The following is a 17,866-nucleotide window of genomic DNA, read 5'->3' on the forward strand; positions in this document are numbered from 1 at the left end:
CCCTCCCACAGCTAGCACACACCAGCCCCCGTGACTCAGCGAACTGTGGCCAGCACCATGCTTGATGGTCAAGAGCTAGGGCTAGTTAGAAAATTCCCAATCAAACTGGTTTTACCCTCTGAAAAAGCCAGTTTGCCTGAACTGAGCCAGCGGACTGGCCCCCTGCTCAGCATCCAGCCCAGCCCCCAGGAGGCTGGACCCCCGTGTCCAGAGAGCCTTGGGGAGGCTTGGCTCTGGCTCCAGGTGGGCTCGTGGGGTCTCGGTCCTGGCTCAGCTGCAGGTGGCCTGCAGCTCCATTGGGCTCCAGCTTGAGCCGTGGCTATGAGAGTTTCTAGGCTTCCTGCCCTGGAGCCGGGGTCTTGGCTCTTGGTTCCTGGCTCTGGAGAGCGAGGCCGAGAGGCCATCCTGGCTCTCGGGAGGACCTGCGCTTCAAAATTTTCCAAACAAATCACTTGGATTATTTCTAACTGACGTTTTTTGGAGGGCTTTTCCTTCTGCCGGAAGGGAATGACTTGATTTATTAATTTTTCAAAAATTCCTTATCCAAACCCCCTGGATACTCAGAATAGCATGGAGAGAGGGGCAGTGAGTTTGGCCAGACCAGGTCCACCGGACCTTCCTGAAGCTGGCAGGCATGGGGGGCTCCGGCTCCTGGCACCTCCTCACTGCCCCAGGCTTGCAGGTGGGCTCCCCAGCACCGCGCTGAGTGCCCACAGCCACCCCAGAGCCCCCACAGCACCCTGGCACTCGCGGGCTGGGGGACCAGGGTGCTGTCAGCCCTGCACCCACAGCCCACCCTTGGGACTGGCTTGGATGGAGCCACCAGCTCATCTATGAGCAAAGTTTCAATTTTTATGTTCCAGTGTGGGCAGGGGATGAGAAACCAGGACCTTGCTGGGAGGAACCAGGCTACCAGAGCCAAAAAATCCCCAGCTTTGCCGTGCCTGTCTGGGGGGAGAGGTGGCAGAGGGGTGCTTGCACGGGTGATGGGGATGGCTTGGGGACAGCCCTGTTGTTGGTGGCCTCTGAGCATCCCCGGGTCTCCCATCACCCTCCCATCGTCCCCTGCTCCCCCCAGTGCTGGATTTAAGGGGCTGCAGGGAGGTGGGGGCACATCTGACAGGCTTTGCCAGAGCATCTTTTCTGGGGACCTGATGGTAACACCTCTTCCAGGGGCTGCTCTCTGCCCTGAGCACCTCCTGCCCACACTCCTGTGAGCAGTGCCTGGAGTGTCGACTGCTCTTCCCAGCATCAGGGAGCAGCAGTGGGGGCTCACCACCCTCTCCTGCCCTGGGGAGCAGCGGCTGTGGGCAGCAGGTCCTCACCCTCACCCCACACCGCAGAGCCTGCGGTGGGTGCGAGGCCGTGGGCAGGAGAGGCTGTGGCACCGCACTGCCCAGGGACAGGAGCCGTCCGGGCAGGGGGACGAGGGAAGCGAAGCTCTGAGACACCTGCATCCCTGGGAATACGCGCTGTTTGCAGGGGGACAGGGCAGATTTCTCCTCTCCAGAGATGCTGCAAAATTCAGATGGAAAAAATATATATTTTCCAACCGTTATATTTCACGAAAGGAGCTGTTCATCCACTTAAAATATAGGTGACAAGTACAAAAGGCATTTGGCATTATAAAGCAGGCCAAATCTTCAGGAGATCGAAGATATATGGTACGCAACCAAGTCCCAGCTTCAATCTGCTCCTATACTGTAAATTCCAATTACATCATGCTGCCTTGTTTAAATACCGTGAAACCTGGCTCATGCCCTAAGTATGTTTTATATATTGCCACATCCATTTGAAATAGATGGGCAATGTGTTTTACGGCACATGTGCAAATATCTCCGTATTTTTCCATCTGGGGGTTTATGGGATCTTTCAGAAAATTAATAATGGGGCTCGGAGGAAATGTTCGACTCGGAGGCAGTAGCGGAGATTTATGGCCATCCCACTGGATGCCAGGGAAAAGTCTGAAAGCGCCCGGAGCAGACGAAGGCTCTGCGATTTTACCAGGCGCTCCCTGAGAGCTAATTTTGCATAACGGACGAGACTGGGAATTTCCCCATGCGAGCTGGCAGGTTGCCGGAAAGGGGTCGCTCTTGAAGGTGAGGAGCTGAGCGCTGGAGCGAGGGATGGGGATGGAGGTGGGGTCCAGCACCCATGGGGCTGCTGCTGAGCAGCTGAGCCTTGCTGGTGACGGGGACAGCACCGCCTGGCCACCCCACTGGCCACCCCTCCTCGCTCCCAGCTCCAGGCACTGTCCGGTTTTGCTGGAAAAGGGACAGTATGAAGCTCCATAGGGGTGGGCTGGCCAAAGCCACCCCAATTTCTGGCTCAAGGCACAAGCCAGAGCCTGCAGGGCTCTGCTGGGCTTCCTGATAGACGAACAAACCCTCGCTGTCACGGCATGGAGAGCACCGAGGGCTGCCGGGGCACCGACCGGAGCAGCACCGACCTCGTCCCAGCTGGGCCCCGGGGCTGCAGGGATCACAGCGTGGGCAGCCAGCAGCACTGGGAAGGGACACTTAAGAGTCACCACATACCAAAAGCCTCAAATGGCCATGAGATCGGGTTAGTGACCCATCGCACAGCCCCGGAGCTGCAAGCATTGGAGAAGCTTTGCTCCTGCTGCCATCTGTCTGGCAGGGCACAGGCAGGACGCAGCACCTGGCTTTACACTGCTGCTTCAGAGGTCTGTGGGGATGCTGGTGCTGGGGGGAGACCTGACTCTGGTGCCTCCAGACCCCTTGGATGTGCTGAGCTGGGTCCGCTCTGCCCCGTCTGCATCCCCTCTCTCCCTGCACCGTGAGCAGGACCGTGGTCCCCGCTGCGACAAACCCAGGGGTCAGCTGGTGGCTGCCTGCACCGGCGCTGGCTGCTGCCAGCTCTCCAACGGGCAGTCCCTCCTCCGAACTCCCCCAGCAGCAGCCGTCTTCTGGGAGTGCCACCTCTCCCTGCTCCTCCCAATAAAAAAAGCTGACGATTTCCCATCGCTTGGCTGTGCCGAGGGGGAAGCGGTGGGTCGTGTTTATTTTGACAGCGGAGAGGCCCGTTCTCCAAGCTTTTGGGGTAGTGTGTCTTGTCCAAGATGACAACATCGGCTGTTTATTTGAGTCTTGCAGTGGCTGTGCAAATAGAGGACTCATATCAACGGGTGCTGGCTGGTGGCTCAGCGGTGAGGGCCTGATCCTGCCCCATGCAGAGGGTCCCAGCCTGTTATTGACTTAATGAAGATATAGCATCCCTCTGGGATGCAATCCCACTGGCACCTGTGCCTCGCGGGCTGAGGACATGAATGGCAGAGGATGAAATGGGGCGATGAGGTAGTGGTGGCGGCTGAGCCGTGAAAGCCTGGAAGGAGGCGCAGCGATGCTGAGCCCAAGGCACGGGGGGACCAGCACGGCTGTGCCGGGGCAGCAGCATCCCTGGGTGGGAAGCTCATTTTGTGCCACGGCCCCTGCGCCACCGGCAAACCTCCTGGCACAACATCGCAGCGATGCCTGAGGGCCAACGCAGCATGGATGCAGATCATGGGGTGCAGCAGGGTCCCTCCATCCCCGGGGGGCTGGTGGGGATTGCTCTTCTCTTTTGCCTCATCGTCTCCATTGCCCCTGAGGTGGGAAAACCCCGGCAGGAGGGAGCCGATGGGTTTCTCCAGATGGTGCCCTGCTGACCCCAGCCGTTCCCCGTCTTCGGCTCTTCCTTAGGAAAACACGGCGCGGGCCAGCCCATCGATTAATGGTTTCCTGATGTTCCCCCCCGCACGGCCGACGTGGGAAGCTGCCTCCCCGCTCCCTGAGCTATGCTGAACCGAGCCCCTGCCTCCCCATGCCCCTGAGCCCTGCACGGGTGCCGGGTATCCTGCACACATGGGGAGCATGTGTTTAACCAGTGAATTGTGCCCTAGTAACAATGAACAGGGAGATAGATAGACTGAATGAAGGAATAAATGAACAAACGAATGAATGACATGGTGATTAACTCTGACGTAATAAATGCCCCCAAGGCTTGTAAAAATACACTTGGCATTTTGAAGAACAGCACATTTCTCACCATTTTGCAAGGATGAGAGTGGCTGGAGCAGTTAAACCCCCTGCACACTTGGCTCATCCTGCCCTGGTCCGACAGCCCCTCTGGCAGGAGCCTGGCTGGGTGGAAGGGCTTTGGTTGGGGCTGGGAGGGCAGGAGGAGGGCTGGGAAATGTAGAGGCTGAGGTTTGCTTAGGAAGCAAAATTTGGGAGGTTAACGAGGCTTGTGAGGGTTGTAAAGTGTCGAGTAAAACGCCATGCTTGGGTAAGGGGTGGCGGATGAGTGCTGCGGCACCAAGGGCACGGCAGAGCCTGTGTGGGCTCTGCTGGGAGCTGGTGCTCTCCAGTTTCGCTGCAGAAGGGCGGAGGGAAGATCACCTGAAATCTTTTCATCACGTTGGGGAAGGCAGATGAGAGAGGGATTTTTTGGGCCCTGGGGGCTCACAGAGCCATTCTCCTCAGCAGCAGGTCCTGGCCGTGGGGCTCTGGCCACTGTTGAGGACAGTGCTACCTTGCCTGCCTGTCCCTGAGGGCTGCCAGGACAGGGGACACCGCACTGAGCGGAGTGGTTGGACAGGTCACCACACCTGAGGGATGGCAGCAGGCCACCGTTCCCTAGTACACCATGTCCACAGGAGACAAAGCACCACTCTTCCATGCTATTAACCACAGAAGTATGGAAAGGACGGGCTGGCAGGGCCACCATCACTCCTCTCGAACAGCTGGTGTTGCTGCTAAGACCCACGTCGATCTGCCTCACAGGATGGAGAGAGGTGGCTCTGTGTACCAGAGAGCATCAAGGGAGCAAGGAGATCACGTCAGGCCATGACAAGGGGCCAAGCAAGTAAGTCTTGCCTCTTTAAGTGGGTGTGCTGCTTTTGGCTGGGATAGAGTTAATTGTCTTCATACTAGCCAGTTTGGGGCTACGTTTTGGATTTGTGCTGAAAACAGTGCTGATAACACAGGGATGGTTTCGTTATTGCTAAGCAGCGCTTACACAGAGTCAAGGCCTTTTCTGCTCCTCACCCCGCCGCACCAGCGAGCAGGCTGGGGGCACGAGGAGCTGGGAGGGACATGGCCGGGACAGCTGCCCCCAGTGACCCCAGGGATATCCCACACCATAGGATGCCATGCTCAGTGTCTAAAGCTGGGGGAAGAAGAAGGAAGATGGGGGGACGTTTGGAGCGATGGCGCTTGCTTTCCCAGGTAACCGTTACGCGGGATGGAGCCCTGCTGTCCTGGGGATGGCTGAGCACCCGCCTGCCGATGGGAGGGAGCGAATGGATTCCTTGTTTTGCTTTGCTTGCGTGCGCGGCTTTTGCTTTATCTGTTAAACTGTCTTTATCTCAGCCCACGAGTTTTCTCACTTTTACCCTTCCGATTCTCTCCCCATCCCAACCGGGGGGGAGCGAGCGGCTGGGTGGGGCTGAGCTGCCGGCTGGGGTTGAACCATGACTGTGCCCCTACTTAGAGACACAGCTCCTCACCAGGCAGCATATTCCCAGAGCTGTGTCCCGCTGGCCAAGCCAAATGCCCTTTGCTTGACTGTGCTGCATCTTACGGAGGTGTTTTGCTGTGGGATTCAGGTCTATTTTTGTTTATGTGGTCTTTAGTTGCCAAGAACAAGGTGATGGGAAATAATCTGTGTATACATCCATCCGTCTGCCCATCCACCCGTTTGTCTGTCCACTAAAGTTGGGGTTCAGCTGTCTGAGCTCCTGTGAGCGGAGCTGGCTGGACGACGCGGAAAAAGAGCATTGAGTTTTCTGTAGTATTCTCAGATTTTGCTTCTTTCCTTGGCCAAATTCCGGGTTTCCATGAAAAATGTCCATCAGCGTTTTGAAATGAGAAAAATTTCAACCAGCTGCAAAATTCAGTCCCAAAGCCGGGGGGAACATTAAAACTTGGCCTCTCTTTCAGCTGCCTTTGAATCTCAAACATTTTGCCCCAGCTGAATACCAGGAAAAGGCCTGTTAAAAAAAACAGTGATGCAAAACGTGCGTGGTCATTTTGGCCCTTCCCGCGTGGGGACGAAGCACCGGCCGCCTGGAGCAGCTGGTCCTGGCGCGGCGTTTCTCGGCGCACGCCTGAGCTCAGCCAGCTGCTGCGCGGAGCGGGCGAGATCTGCGCTCTAGGAAACGGGAGTGCACTGGAGCGTGCCGAAGTCTTTTCAGATCCTTTGCTGAATTAATATTTCTTTTCATTGAAAAGCTGTTTTGGAAAAGGTACGCCTTCACGGCAAGGTGGGGTTGCGCTGCAGCATCTCTTGCCCTTGCAAAGCCTATGGCTGCTGGCCGGGAGCACCAGGACTGCGCGGCATCCCCTGCTGCCACCCACGTCCCCCTGCCCTGGCGTCACCCACGGGCACTGGCAGCCCCCCGCGGTGACGAGCGCTGTCCACCGCCACGGGGGTGGCCGGGGCTGGGTGGGCATGGGCTGATGTGGAATTGTCCCAGCACAGCTTCAGCCTGCCAGGGCTTGTGCCAACCAGCGTGGGCCCGAAGGCAACTCCTTGCTTGACTGCTAATTATCCTTTTTTTTCCCCCCTTAAATTAGCTTTGAAAGCAGTTAAGCCTACTGGAAATTTGGCTTGATTGCTCTTTCTTTTAACTGTGACTTTGTTTAAATGTTAGTGTTATGAACAGCAATGAAATAATTACATAAGCCATTAATGAGTATAAAAAAACAATACCTAAATAACATAAACAGCAAGTAATATCATTAATGTTTCTCTTTTTTTCAGTTACAGCTCTTGGAGACTCATGATGGGAAGAGTTTTCCCAGCTATTTAACCTCCGTGGCTGTGAAGCCCTGCAGGTTTTGGGTAACTCCAGGTGCCTGAGCTGCCAGAGAAGTGGAGGCGGGTGGGGGCTTGGGGAGAGCCCCCCCTTGCCCGATGAGTCCAGTGAGTCCAGAGAAGCCGGCTGGAGGCTGGTGAGCCAGGCTTGGAGAGGTGGCAGAGCTCTCTGGGGTCTGCCATCTGCGGACAACCGCAGAACCAAGCCCGGCAACCACGATGGGCCGTGAGCCATCGGTTCCTGTTGCACTTGGGGATGCTGAGAGCCGGACCCGTGGCACATCCTGAGCCCACTCACGTCCGGATACAAAACTGTGGGGAAGCTCCTGCAGTGCTCGTGAACCCCTGTGGGTCAGCACAGCCCCGACCCTGGGGGTGATGGGACAGAGAAACCCCTTGGCAAAGCCGCCCGGCTTCCCAGCCCACACGCAAACTGCGTATGCATGCAAAGAAGACACAGAATTAGGTGGTTGGTACTTATTAGACTCGTGTTATTAAAAATAGTAATAATAATAATAAAACCGCCAAACGTATGTATATATGTTACACTGGTCCATAACATTCGCTGGCTTTTCTTTTTACATATTTCACAGACGCCACCAGGTTGCAGGGCCCGGGTCCCTCCGCGTGGGCACCCTGGGGATGGCCTTTACACGGCACGGCTCAGCAGCCAGGCCCAGGGCACCCCAAGGAGCGCAGCAGAGCCCACCCCCAAATCTGCACAGGACGACTCGCAAAGGATCCCGCCAGCATCCTGGGTCTGCCCCATCCAGTCATACATTTAAATTATAAAGCAAACAGAAAAAGAAGATAAAAAGGCACATGGATGTGTGTGGGGATTTAAATATGCATCTGGGAGCAGCTCCGTGTCCAAATCCCCTGGGCAGCATTGCTTCTCCCCAAAAACCCACTGCAGCAGGCATTGGGCACGGCTTGGCAGGCTGGGTGCCCCAGCCGGGGTTGTCCCCCCTGCACCTGGGGACGCCTCCGGCTGCATTTGGTACCCAGTTTTGGTTCAATGCGGACAGAAGAGTTACCGCGGTGCCAGGTCCTGTGCAAAGCTTGCACACAGGCTGGATGCGATGTCGCCAGCCCTCTCTGCAAAGGGCCCCTTTTCCCCAGCGAGCTGCTCGCGCAGCAAGGGGGGCATGGAAAGGCACAGCCAGAAGAGCCAACTCAGCAGCATCCCTGTGGGGATGGCACAGCGGCCCCCGGTTTTGCAGCCCTCCCCCAAACTGTGCCCGCGATAGTGTCTGTGCCGAGCCCTGCCCCGAGCTGCAGGGCAGGACAAGCAGCATCTCCATGCAGCCCCGTGGTGCCTCCACCATCACGCTTGGCACCCCAGCTCCAGGAGACCCAGCCCCGGTGTCCCAGGGACAGCTGAACCCACGTGTGAGGGTTTCCAGCCGGCTGTGCCAGGCAGAGGGAGAGGAAGAAGAGAGAGAAATTCTTGCTTTGGCTTTTGGGGTGACACAAGCAGAAGTCAGAAAAACATCTTCCAGGCAGCAGCCTTAGTGAAGGTGCAGAGCGGCCTGCTCCAGTTCTTTGGCCAGGATGTCAGGACATCCCCCAGCCAAAGGGGGAGAGCTCCTCTCCTCAGCGGCAGCCCATGGGGTATGTGGTGGTCCTGCCCCGGTGTCTCTGATCTGCCCCAGCGGGACACAGATGTGTACTGGCACACCGGCTGGGAGCCATCCCTCCTTGCCAGCAGTCCTGGCTGGCAGAGCTGAAACAAGAGGGACGAGCCGGCTGGGAGGATAAACCGAGAACTTCAACCACCAACACCGAAGTCCTCAAAGAGTTTTAAGTGCCTTCAAGGGAGGAGAAATCAGGTGCCAAAGGAAACCCTGGAGCCTCCTGCCCCAGCAGGCTGTGCAGAGCGCTTTTTGGGAAGCACAGATACATTATGCCTCTCCTGAAGGCTGTACTTGCTTGGAGAAAGCACGTGCCTTCTGCAGCCCTGCCCTGATGAGCATCCATGCCCACGGAGCAGTGGTGCCGCCCTGCTTTTTCGTGGGCTGTGGCCACTGAGAAGAGGGGCCAGCGAGCCCCCGCACCCCATGGGGTGATGGTGAGCAGCCCCTGGGGCTGTGGGGATGACCCCGGTGGGAGTCCCGGCCGAGCCCAACCAAAGGGTGTTTCACCACTGATTCCCATGTGAGGACTGTTGGGTGCATGGGGTTGGAGTGAGCCTGGGGCAAGGGCAGCAGCTCTGCTTCCAGGGCTCCTGGGTGTAAGCAGCCATGGGAGGAAGAGGAGGGCTGGGTGGCCCACGTACTTCAAGGGCCATCTCGTGGCACAGGCCGATAGCCTATGACAACCAGAAGAAGAAGAACCAGGGATGGGAGAGTCCCCTCAACTCAGCTGGAGGAGGGAAGGGAGGGGGTCTATGTCAGGAGTGTGGTATAGGACCAGCTCATCCAAGCCCAAGTGGTCCCACATACCCTTTGCCCCTCAGCTTCTGGCCTCCCCCCAGCTCTGCCCATGCCCTGTGTAGGCACCCCAGCAGCCATGGGACCTGAAAGATGGCACTGCAGGCCCCCTGCATCTCTGAAAAGCCACTTCCAGCATCTCCAGCAGCTTCACCAATGCACTGAGCTCCCTGACTAGGGCACCTGCATGTCCACACAGACATCCCCCAGTGCCTAGATCGTCACTCCCCAAACTCCCTGTCCTGAACCCCAACGGTGCTCAACCAGTCTCTTCAGCTGCAGGCTCCAGCACCACCCGGGGATGCTGGAGCCCAGCCGCAGCAGACCATCCGTGGGATGGCGAGTCCACGCAAGCTGCCGTGTGCTCAAAAGGGCAAAGCATCGTCCTAAAGCACTGGAAGACTGCGATGTAGGCTACAATACCTCGCTGAGCCATTCAATAAGCAAGGCAAGGTTTGTAGGAAAAGTAATATCTATTGTCATATCACCTATTATTTCTACTCATGTTTATTATGCCAAGACCGCTACAACCTCAACAAGGGAAGATGCTGATGTCTGTTTGAACTGGAGACTAACACATGGTGAAGAAGAAATAGAAGACCAGAGGTGGATCAATGAAAGCTCTTCTCTCTCCTGCCACCTCTGCCTTGTGCATCTCCCCAGCCAACCTTGGCCACAGCAATGCTTCCCAGGAGAGCACACGGTCAGGCCAGCTCTGAAGGATGCAGACCAAGGCAGACGGTCACTTGGTGTCAGCTCAGCAGAAACGGGTGGAATTATGTCAGTCGGTACCAGCTGAGAATATAGGGACATAGACCTGGATGGAGGGACGATGATGCACGATAGCTCCAGCCAGCCTGTCCACTCCACCCCAGGTCCTGCTGGCAGGGCAGCCTATAGCCTTGGTAGACATGGGAGGGGAAAATGGGTGTCTCCAGGTCTTTCCCGTTGGGTCGCCTGGACTATGCACCAGGATAGGTAATGGCCAGGGGGTGGCAAAGTCGGTCCCTTTCTCCCTGGTGGACACAGCTCTGCCGCCAACCTGCTGCCAGGGCCTGACTCCTCCCCACGACACTGCAGCATCGCATGGGTCCTGTCCCAGGCGGCAGCGCTGGTCCCTGTAAACCTGAGGTCAGCAGACAATCAGGCCTTGCAGAAGTTCATTTCTTCTTCCTGGTGGAGTTCCTGGGGCTGGTCCCTCTGCAGCATTGGGTGGTTTCCACTCAGCCTGCCCGTACGCACACTGGGAGGAAGGACAGAAGACTCTGACCTCCTGCTCCTACTGGGCAAGGAGAAGGGCAGAGAGAGGTCTAACAGCAGCGCATTTTCAGAGAGCGAGGAAGAGGCAGGCCCCGGACGCTGGAGAAGGGCGAGCTGTCAACGCAGACATCAACACTGGGCAGAAGAAGGCTTTGTTAAAGGGAAAAGCCTAGAAAACGAGCGCTACGAACAGCACGCCCGGAGCAAGACACCAATCCCCTTGAACCTCCTTCAGGCGACAGGCACCCACGTGATCCCGCTCCGCTTTGCTCCTCATTAAAGGTTTGTCGTTACTGCGTTATTTTTAATACACACATAGAGAAAAAGACCCACACGCACACCCATGCGTGCACACGCACACACAAAGGGAAACCATTGCCAAAATATACACTATAGACAGAAGAGTCCGTTCACACTATATATATGTACAGAGTCTCTGGGCGCAGTCTGGCAGCACACAGCCGGGCTGGGGCTGAGCGCGGGCTGGGACGGGATGGGTGGAAGCCCCTCAGGGCTTCACGCACTTCCCCTTCTTCTCCCGCCGCTGCAGTTTCCGAAGGCGACGTGTCCAGGCGTCCCGCCACTGGATGACCAGACTGTTCTTGTCGGCCATCAGTCCCGGCCGGTCGGTGGAGTTTTCACTGATCCCCATGACCAAGTACTTCTTGCTGATCTGGATCTTGGGGCACTTGCAGGACAGGTCTTTCAGGTGGATCCACAAGAAGTTGTCACCGCGTTTGACCCGCTCGTCGCGGCACTTGTAGACAGAGAGGATGTTGATGGTGAACTTGGCCCAGTTGGCCACCGTCTCCATTTCCAGGATGTTCACCTGGACCACTGAGGGAAAAAGAGGGGGAGGCACAGTGATGGAGGATGCTTTGCCTTGCTCCCCAAAGGAAGCTTTGGTGACGGGAACTGCCTGTCCCCAGCAGCCCCACCTGCCTCATCCATCCCACCTTTGGGAGGGCTGATTCGGAGACCCCTCTCCGCGCTGGGTGCTCCCCATCTCCTGGGACATCTGCATCTCCCCCATCCACGGCCAGCCTGCGGCCGGCCCTCGGCTGCCTCTGCGGCCAAGCCCAGCATGGCCCAGGGAGGGAGGAGGTCCTTACCGTAGTCCTTCTTGCAGTACTTCTTCATGTTGATCTTGTAGTTGCCCTTGGCTGGCTTGCAGTAGGAGTCACAGTCTGCGGAGGAAGAACAGAGGGTTGAGCACCAAGGGGCCACAGAAGGAGACGGATGGGAGAAATGCAGGTGAGGTGGTGGTGGCCACCAGGGAGAGCAGGCAAGAGCCATGGCCAAAGAGAGTCACCCAGAACAGCTGTGGCCCTGCAAACCTGGGTGACACGGGGAAGAGAGGACTCAGCACCAACCCCACCATCGGCCCCACAGGGAGGAGACCCGAAGGACCCCAGACCAAAGGGGTTGTGATCCCCAGGGGTGACTCAGGCCCCAGGGGCCATGGTGGTGGGAATCATCCTCGTGGGGCAGCCCCTCTGGAGACCTGCGCCTCACCGGTGTCCCAAGAGCAGGGAAGGGGACTCAGGCTGGGGGAGGAGGTGGGCGAGGGAAGCGGCTCTGCTCCGCCAGGTCGCTCCTGCTGCCCCAGCATCCCCTGCTCAGGCTGTGCCAGTGCGGTCAGGGAGGCCACCAGGCTGCCCTCCACCCCACGCAGCATCCCTCCCTGCTGTCCCCCAGCTCCAGGCAAGGCTCATGTCCGCAAGGAGGCTTTTTTCTGTGCATTTCTAAAGACCCCAGATTTGCATCTCAAACAGAGAAAGGGCAGGGATTGCCTCTTTCCTTCTCCCCAAAGGCTTTGATCCCAACAATTGCCCGAAGCAGCCCTGTTTTCCTTTCTTTCTCCCTGCCATCTTCCTTTGAACATCTCAATTTGTCTCTTTCCAAATGGCATGTTTTTTCTAAGCCCATCTTTCTTCTTTTCTCTCCCTCTCCCAGGTTCTCTCTCTGGCGTGGCCCCGCATCCCAGGACAGAGCCAGCAGGCCCTGAAGTCGTCTTTGTTTGCGGGTTGCCACAGCGATCACTGGGGATGGAGCGAGGGTCTGGAGGGAGATGGGGAATAACAGCGCCCTGTGCCAAGGCGGGGAGGAGAAAAGAGGAGAGAAAGAAGCCCAGGAGCACAAACTCACCCTGGGCTCTGCTGCTCTCCTTTCTGCCCAGCTCCTTTTTATCTGGGACTTTGTGCCACCTGTTCCAAATTTGTCATCGATAGAAGCGGCGCAGCACGAAGCTAGTACTTGGCAGAGGGGGGTGAGCCCTGATTCTCAGCTCAGCCCCCCCGTGCTGCCGCGCTGCCCCTCTGCCTGGGCTGGCAGAGCCGCCCCGGCCCCGCTGCATGCCCCGGCACAGCGGTGGTGGCTGCGGAGGGGGTGCAGGGCCCCCCCGAGCGGGGGGCTGCTGAGGGTACTGAAGCGCTCGGCTGTGCACTGAAGGTGTCCCCATCTGCTGAATCCCTGGGATGTGCTACAGCCCCATCCCGGACCCCACTGCACCCTCTGGGACACGCTACAGCCCCATGCCAGATCATATGGGTTTGCGGTGCCTCCACCGTTGGAGCCGGAGCTTGGAGCCATGCCACTGCAGCAGTTTGCCAGCACCACGCCGTGCAGGGCTGGGCAGCGAGAGGAGGCAACCGAGGGACACAGAAACCATCTTGCAGCTGGCATCGGTCACGGCTCTGCCATGGGCCTGCTGATGGACCCTGGATGCCATAGCGGAGGAGGGTGGCACGAACCGGGGTGCTGGGCAGGAGGACGGCCAGGGTGGCTGCCACGTGGTGCCAAGGCCACACCGGTGCTGAGCCCACAGGCGGTGGGGTGATGGGTGGTGGGACCGGGCTGTGGGGCAGCCTCGGCCAACCTGCCACCCGCCTTGCTCAGCGATGGGGAAGAAAGAAAAGGACGAAAAGCAGAAAGAAAACCGGTAACTGCCCTGGGCTCCCGCTCGTGGTTAACATCATAAAACTGTGATTCAAAAGAGCCAGAAAATAGTGTTGGGAATTAACAATTTGGGATTAGTTTGGGGATTTTTTTAACCTCGGCTTTGTGCTGAGGAACATTCCTCAAATATAAAATCAATTCCTGTTCCATTTATGTAAGAAACTTGGAAAGAAAAAAAAAAAAAAAGACCAAGTGACTCAAAGCATTTCCCTTCCTTGCCTTTGAGCACATGGTCTCCATCGTCGCACGCGGGGCGGGCGTGGGGGCCGGGGCTGCCGCCCAGCTCAGTCTCCAGCCAGGGGGTGGCTGGGTCCTGCCCGCACCGCCACAAACCGCCTCTCCCGGGGCACCCCGTCCTGCCCCCACAGGGTCCCCCCGCAGCAGGGCTCTGCTCGGGGTCTCAGCCCCGTGCCGCTCACCGGGACATGGCTATGGACCGCGGCTCCATCCTCCCATGCCCGCTGGGATGCTGCGCGGTGATGCCGGGGGACGGGTGGCAGCTCTTCCCACAGGCAGGCCCCAGGGAGCCCGGCAGCAGCTCTGTCTGTCCTGCCAGCCCGCCTGAGGCAGCACGCTCTCTGTCCACCCCATAAAACCATCAGGAGAAGCTGGATGGCCATCAGAGAAGCTGCTTCATGAGTGCCTCTCCCCTGGCAGCTCCCGGAGGATCCCCCACTTTCCTAGCTCCTTTTTAAACCTCCCCGATGTGGCATTACATGTGCTGCAGGGCAGTGGAAAGAAGATCAAGTTTAGCCTCTGCCTGCAGCCACCCTCCTGCCCACCCCTCCTGCTGTGCCCGTGCAGCCTGATGGGGCAGCCGAGCCCCGTGGAGGGGCTGGGGGATGGCAGAGACCTGCCGTGGCCTGAGGCTGTGAAAGTGCACCCACAAACCCCGGGGATGCTGCTGCATCCCCTGGGATATGCTACAGCCCCATCCCAGACACTGCAGCATCCCTGGGATACACTACAGACCCATCCCGCTCTGTCCTTTCCTGCTCCGTGAAGGGGACTCCAAAAGGGAGCTCCCGCCCTGTGCCACGGCTGGGTCCCGTTTGTGTCCCGGGGGAGCTCTCAGCCCCCGCGCCCCACGGCACCCTCCATGGACACCGGGGGCAATGACTGCCGCAGGCGTGTGCCCCCTGAACTGCTGCCTGCTGATGCCGGGCTGGCACCGGCCCACGGTGCAGGCAGCAGCACCCCACACGTGGGCAACGTCTTGGCCGCTGGCGGCGGGGAGCCGGCACGCGGGGGGACGGACAGAGCGCGGCAAGCACCGGGCGATGCTGCGCGGACGTGGGAGGAGGCGGACGGTGACCGGTGAGCCCAGCGCGGGCATCCCCCGTCTCTGTGGGGAGAGCGTGTGAGAGGCAGCAAGTTTGCACATCTGGTTTACTTCTCCTTGCCTTGAAGAAAAGAAGGAATATTTTGTTTTAAGAGAGATGTAACTTAATTAGGTGTTATGGCTGCAAATCTTTTACTGCTGACTTTGAATTCCTTTAAAGCCCTGTTTTGCGCTCCATGAGTTTTCTTAATTCTGCTAACGAGGAACAAGGATTTTTTTTTTCCACTAAGTGGAAAATATTTTAAGATAATAATAAGAATTATGAGAAGTGGACCCAGGATGTTTCACTGCCTAGCCAGGCGGCGCTTGGGCAGAGAGATCAAAGCTGGACCTCAAAGGCTCTGGAGCGTTGGAAAGGCAGGAGAAAGCTGGGAAGAGCAACGCAGAGGATGGCAACGTCAGCGAAAAGTCCGGACGCACCCAGGGACAGGACCCCAGCAGGGAGGAGGACGGGGAGAGGGGGAAGCCCAGCACCTGAGCGCGGCGGCCCGAACAATGTCCCCCTGTTCCTGCAGCCTGGCACCTGCTGCCGGAGGCAGGGAGGGAGGCGGGGAAGTGGGGGGAGAAGGGGCTCAGAGGCTGCCTGGGGGGGCACTGTGGGGCTGAGGAGCCCTTGGGGAGCGCCCTGCTTGCGGGGAGCCTGGGGGCTCCTGCGGCAGAGGGACGCAGGCAGCGGGGCATCAGGGTGCAGGCAGCGGGGCAGGGTGCAGGCAGTGGGGCATCAGGGTGCAGGCAGCGGGGCATCAGGGACGCAGGCAGCAGGGCAGGGTGCAGGCAGCGGGTCAGGGTGCACCGCTGCGGCCAGCCCTGCCCGCAGCACAAGCAGGCTGGAGGCAGGGCACCCCAGGCAGAGGTGGGCAAGGCAGGATCACCTACCCCATCTCCGATCCCCCCCAGCAAAGGGGGCAGCAGGACCCCAGCTGGGTCCCCTGCTCCCCGGGCGCAGACTCTGGGCAGAGGCGAGCCACTTTGCATTAAAGATATTCGAGCTAGAAGCCAGAAATCTTAAAACAACAAACCCACAGATAAAACTAGAGGCAGTTTAAGGCAGACCTGCTCTGCTAAAACAAAGTAAACACCCAGGTCTCCAGCAAGTGCCATTTATTTTTATGCAGCTGAAAATATCAGACATCACTCTAAGACTGTTCCTATTTATAAAGCACTGGAGGGGAGTCACCTTGATTAACTCTGCTCCATGTGTCATGCTGTTTGCAATAAAACCATCCAAATCCCCCTTTCCCCTCCCCTTTTTTTCCTTTTCACAAAGCCTGGTGCTCCCAGCTCCCTCCTTGCAGCAGGCAGGACAGGCAGGGCAAGCAGGGCAGGCAGGAGAGGTGCTGGTGGTCTGCCCCGGCCCGCGCAGCCTCCCCAGCAGCGTTACCGTCGCAGACAGCTCCGCTTTTACGGTTGTCCCATCATGCAAGACACGCACTACACCGAGGACCAGCCCTCCTCCGCTGCCACAGCATGGAGCAAAACCTCTGCCGGGTCCATGCAGGGCTGCTCGACTCGCGTCCCGCTAACACCTCCCGTTCCTCGGAGCCCCTGCGGAGCAGGGCCGGGAGGGCTGAAACCTGCCCGTGGGCGCTGGGTGGGCGCCAGGCTGTGTGGCGCTCCCAGCCTCTGCACCAACACGTGTGACCTGCGTGCGTATGGGGGCCAGCACCACCCCGCGAGGAGCTGAGCTACCAGCCTCCTTCCACGTCTCGCCCCTCCATCCCCATCCGCACGCTTTACTCCTTCCATAGCTCCGTACCTTCGGCACCCCTTGCTCCAGTCCCCCTCCTACGGCCACCGAGTGCATGCGCATGGCTGCAGGGGCCATGCTGGATGTTCCCAAAAGGCTGAGGAGCACATCACAGGCGAGCACTAGCCGGGGAAGGGGCTGCTGGCATTTTCCACCCCCAAGACAAGGTGGCTGTGGGAAGGAGAGCTGGGGAGAAGGATGTACGCCGGGTCTCCAAGGAGTGTTCAGGCTCCCCTGGGATGGATGTACTCTGAACAGGGCACGGGGAAGCCCCTCATTAAATACGGGCATGGGGAGCTGGAGGTGCCCCTGCTCTCCTCCCCGGACCGCGTGCCATGGGATGGAGCCATGGGATGGAGCAGAGGATGGTGCAGGATGTCTATTCCCCCATGCTGGCAAGGTCTTGGGGACTGCAGGGTGAAGGGTGGAAAAGGGCTGCTTCTTTCCCCAGCTTTTCCCCCTCGACCTGGCTTGGGATCCCTACAGAGGGACAGACAGTGGGATGGCTAGGAACAGCCATGCTCGGGTGCCGACAGGACTGCGGAAGGAGAGCGGGGAGACAAAAGCCCTGCTACGGCCCCCTCTGCCGCGCAGCCCTGCGTGCCTCTGCAGCGCTGGCCCGGCATCAGCACAGCCCAGCCGCTCCCACCGCTGGGGACCACCCGTAGGGCACAGAGGTGCCAGGAAGACAGATGAGGCGGCAGAGCCTGGCTGATGGAAGAGGGGCGGCCGGGGAGGAGATGCAAAGCGGCTGCTTTACCTGTCTGGTATGGCATCTGCCGGGCCACATTCTGCAGCACCGGGGAGGGCTGAGCGTGGCGGCGGTGCCACAGGGTCCAGAGGCCGGCGCACCACTGTGGTGCTGTCGGCATGTGCCGGGTCAGGGCGAGAGCTGAGGGCACCTTGGTGGGGCCCTGGCGGCCGTGGCAGGGCTGGAAGAGGGATCCTAACCCACCGGTGCAGGCAGCATCCATGCACCCACCAGTGCCCAGCCCCAGCCGAGCCTCTGCAAGAGCACGAGCAAACCTGCAGCACGCGTGGAGACGTGAGCCTTGCTGCTCCAGCCTGGGGAAGCCAGGGCGGCTGTTGAGGAGCTCTAACGACAGCAGCAGAAATGCCTCTCCTGCCCGTGCAAAGCCTGCAGCCTGCTGACGGAGCTGCCGCCCTCTCCTGCCGGGCAGCAGCAGCAGTGCCATCGATCCTCCCATGGTCCCATCTCCCCATGGTCCCATCAGCCCGCAGAACCGGGACAAGCAGCTCAGACCCAGACACTTCACTCCTCCGGACCTGGATAGGGCGAGCCCCGTG

At 58.9% G+C, this 17,866-nt stretch overlaps 1 protein-coding gene across 1 annotated transcript in view; it reads right to left on the reverse strand.

Moving 5' to 3' along the window:
- Positions 1-10,243: 10,243 nt before the first annotated feature.
- NTN3 (netrin 3) overlaps positions 10,244-17,866 on the reverse strand; it is a 33,218-nt gene continuing 25,595 nt past the window's right edge. The window contains exons 6-7 of the mRNA XM_087732758.1: positions 11,624-11,698; positions 10,244-11,348 (exon numbers count right to left, since the gene is read on the reverse strand). Coding sequence (XP_087588884.1) covers positions 11,020-11,348; positions 11,624-11,698 — 404 coding nt within the window. The 3' untranslated portion in view covers positions 10,244-11,019. The remainder of the gene's footprint in view (positions 11,349-11,623; positions 11,699-17,866) is intronic.

The sequence above is a fragment of the Nipponia nippon genome, unplaced genomic scaffold (genome assembly GCF_047370975.1).
Source record: "Nipponia nippon isolate SJK-2023a ecotype South Korea unplaced genomic scaffold, ASM4737097v1 scaffold_5, whole genome shotgun sequence".
NCBI lineage: Eukaryota > Metazoa > Chordata > Aves > Pelecaniformes > Threskiornithidae > Nipponia > Nipponia nippon.